Source organism: Bison bison, unplaced genomic scaffold (assembly GCF_000754665.1).
Source record: "Bison bison bison isolate TAMUID 2011002044 unplaced genomic scaffold, Bison_UMD1.0 scf7180017864472, whole genome shotgun sequence".
NCBI lineage: Eukaryota > Metazoa > Chordata > Mammalia > Artiodactyla > Bovidae > Bison > Bison bison.
In genome coordinates, this window is record NW_011495033.1 from 5,534,930 (window position 1) to 5,537,861 (window position 2,932).

General features: G+C 63.1%; 1 protein-coding gene across 1 annotated transcript in view; it reads left to right on the forward strand.

The window, feature by feature from the left end:
- RAB11FIP4 (RAB11 family interacting protein 4 (class II)) overlaps positions 1 to 2,932 on the forward strand; it is a 102,485-nt gene that overhangs the window by 93,674 nt on the left and 5,879 nt on the right. Inside the window, exons 9-11 of the mRNA XM_010861695.1 lie at positions 534 to 633; positions 903 to 1,006; positions 2,025 to 2,165. Coding sequence (XP_010859997.1) covers positions 534 to 633; positions 903 to 1,006; positions 2,025 to 2,165 — 345 coding nt within the window. The remainder of the gene's footprint in view (positions 1 to 533; positions 634 to 902; positions 1,007 to 2,024; positions 2,166 to 2,932) is intronic.

The window sequence follows — 2,932 nt, forward strand, 5'->3', positions numbered from 1 at the left end:
ACCCACGCCTGGGTCCCTAGTGACATAGCAGGAGCCAGCTTGGTTGGGGGGCTGGGTGGTCTCAGGGAGCCCAGACCCTTGACCTGGATTGTGGTGCCTGGCCGCCTTATTGGGGTGGTTCCCAGGTGAAAGGGGCTCAGGAGGGGGGGCTGGGGGAGGGTGCCTCCACTAGCTGGGGTCCCACATCACCTCTTAGCTGGACCCCTGGTGAGCACAGGGAGGGGAGAAAAGTCCCTGATGGACTGACCACGTCTGCCGGGGCTCAGGAGGGCCATCGCAGCCTCTCTGCTGTCCTCTGGGCAGAGCGATCTCTTGAGGTCAGGGGTCAGGCCACTCTGCTCCCTGACGGAGGGAGGGCAGCCTCCTCGGGGGTTCCTGGTACTCTCCCAGTGAGTGGTCTGGGGTGCTCCCCCAGCCCATAGGCTGAGTCTGAACCCCAGTCTCCCCAAGGCCCCTGCAGCCAGACGGGCCTTCCCCTCCCCACCCGCAGCTCATGCACAGACATGCATTTCCGCCCCACCCCCCACCCCCAGGCAGCTCATGCACAGCAGCAACTTTAGCAGCAGCAACGGCAGCACCGAGGACCTGTTCCGGGACAGCATCGACTCCTGTGACAACGACATCACGGAGAAGGTGCGCCAGGGCGGGTGTGGGCAGACGGGACTCGCCGCGCGTGCCCCCTGGAGTGGGATTGGGATGCTCCGAGCTACTGCCTGGGGATGTGGGAGACCCAGGAGTTGGGGGTAGGCAGCCCCGATCACCTGGACACATCCATCCCACCCCTACCCCAACATGACTGCTATTCACACACCATCAGTGGGGGGTCCTGGCCTCAGTCCCACCATCGTTAGGTTCTCTGTGCCGTGGACTCAAAGGTTTTCTCCACCACCCCCTTACGGTAGGTGAGCTTCCTGGAAAAAAAGGTGACAGAGCTGGAGAACGACAGCCTGACCAACGGGGACCTGAAGAGCAAGCTGAAGCAGGAGAATACACAGCTGGTGCACAGGTCAGGCCGGCCTCAGCTGCCACAGCCCCGGGGGAGGTCGGGGTGGGGGTGACCTGCGTGTCCATCTAGCTCGGGGGGTCTGTGACCTGTCAGCGCCTTGCTGTGGGCCCTGCCCATGTTGGGCGCCCAGGAGGACAGGTCTTTGGGGGACAGGGAAACAGGCAGAGCTTGACCTCAGCCCTCCAGGTGTGCAGCCCCAGCTCGGGTCAAAGGTAGAAGTTGGGACCCATTTCCTGTCTCTGTCCTGCAACAATGAGAGCCTGGCTGTTCCGGGGGACGAGCTTTACAGAGGGAGAGACTGGTGGGAGTCAGGGGCTCACACCTGCCACCTGTGGGAGGGGTCCAGGCATTGCTGCGCCCTCCCTCCAACAGAGGCCCACTGAACACAACTTGCAGAGGTGGTGCGTGTAGAGTATAACCCTCTTGACACTTGGTAAACTGATCCCCACCCAGGGTCTGGTCCTCAACCTTGGAGGGCTCAAAGACGGGTCCCCTTGTGCAGCCGGGAGGGTCAGCCTCACAGAGGGTCGTGTCCCGAAGTGGTACACTGTCCAGGCCACCAGTCACAGGTTAGAAGGTCCACAGTGGTGCCAGGCCTTCCCCAGCTCTGGCGTGCTCACCACCAGGCAGGACGTGCCCGTGTCTGCGGTCAGGGTGCCCAGTGAGCTGAACTGTTGATCAGAGGCATCCCGGCCTGGAAGGGAGGGAGTGAAAAGAGGAGGTGAGGCCTCTGGGCTGTTTGATCCGGCTGCGGTGAGGCCGACCCTCTCTGTGCCACCCTGGGAGACCCGCTTCTCCCCTCTGGACCAAACTGCCAGCACCGCCCCTTGGTGGTGTGTGTGGCTGGCCCGCCTCTCCTTAGCTGCTGCGGGGTCCCCTGTTCATCTGTCAGTAGAGCTGCCAGCCCACAGTCGGGGTATCGGTGACGTGGGGTCCGGGGGTCACAGCCTAGGTTGAGGGGAGGACAGTGAGGCCATGAGAGCTGGCCCTGCACTGGGGCCCACGCACCTCTCCGCAGGGTGCACGAGCTGGAGGAGATGGTGAAGGATCAGGAGACCACTGCCGAGCAGGCCCTGGAGGAGGAGGCGAGGCGCCACCGCGAAGCCTACAGCAAGCTGGAGCGCGAGCGCAGCACGGAGATCGAGCTGCTCACCACCAGGTGGGTCCCTCTGATGCCTCTGTGGGCAGACACGGTCCCATTATTTAGATGGGAAAACTGAGCCCACAGGGAGGCCTCCGGTCCTAACTGTTCTCCTTTTGATACCTGAACACCTGGGCGTGTTCTCTAGGAAGCAGGTAAAAGAATGTTCAAAGTAACACTTTTCACAGCAGGTCGAAATGGAAGCGATGCTTTATCTATCAATTAGAGAATAGGTTAAGGAAATACGCACACAGGTCTTGCCCTGAGTCCTGGGCTGGGCGCCCAGGCTTGGAGCGCCCCCTGCTGTTGGGTTCTCCCCACCCTGACCCGGGCGCCCTGACCCAGGGACGCTGGGGCAGAGGCTGCGCAGGGCTGCCCCTGGGCTGCCCCTGGGCCTCGGCCACAGCTGTTTGCACGGGAGGCAGGCAGGGGAGGACGACCTGGGGCCCTGGCCTGGTCACCCACTAGCTCCAGCACGTTGGACGTCCTCTGTCTCTTCCTGGGCCTCAGTATCCATCCGTCAGCCTCCCTGTAGAGTGAGCAGGAAGGCAGATGGGCTGCAGCACAGCTGAACACTGCACTTAGGTGGGGGCTCTGAGGATGTCCAAGGCCCTCCCCCCTGACCCAGGCCAGAGGCCCTCCTGGGCCCCTGACACAGTGGATGGCTGCCCCCCTTCTCCTCAGGCCTCTTGCCGTCCCAGGCTCTGAGCTGAGACTTGGTGAGTCTGCCCGGCCCAGCCTGGGGTGGGAGGTGGTCTCTCACCTTGCACCTCACGGCCAGCAGG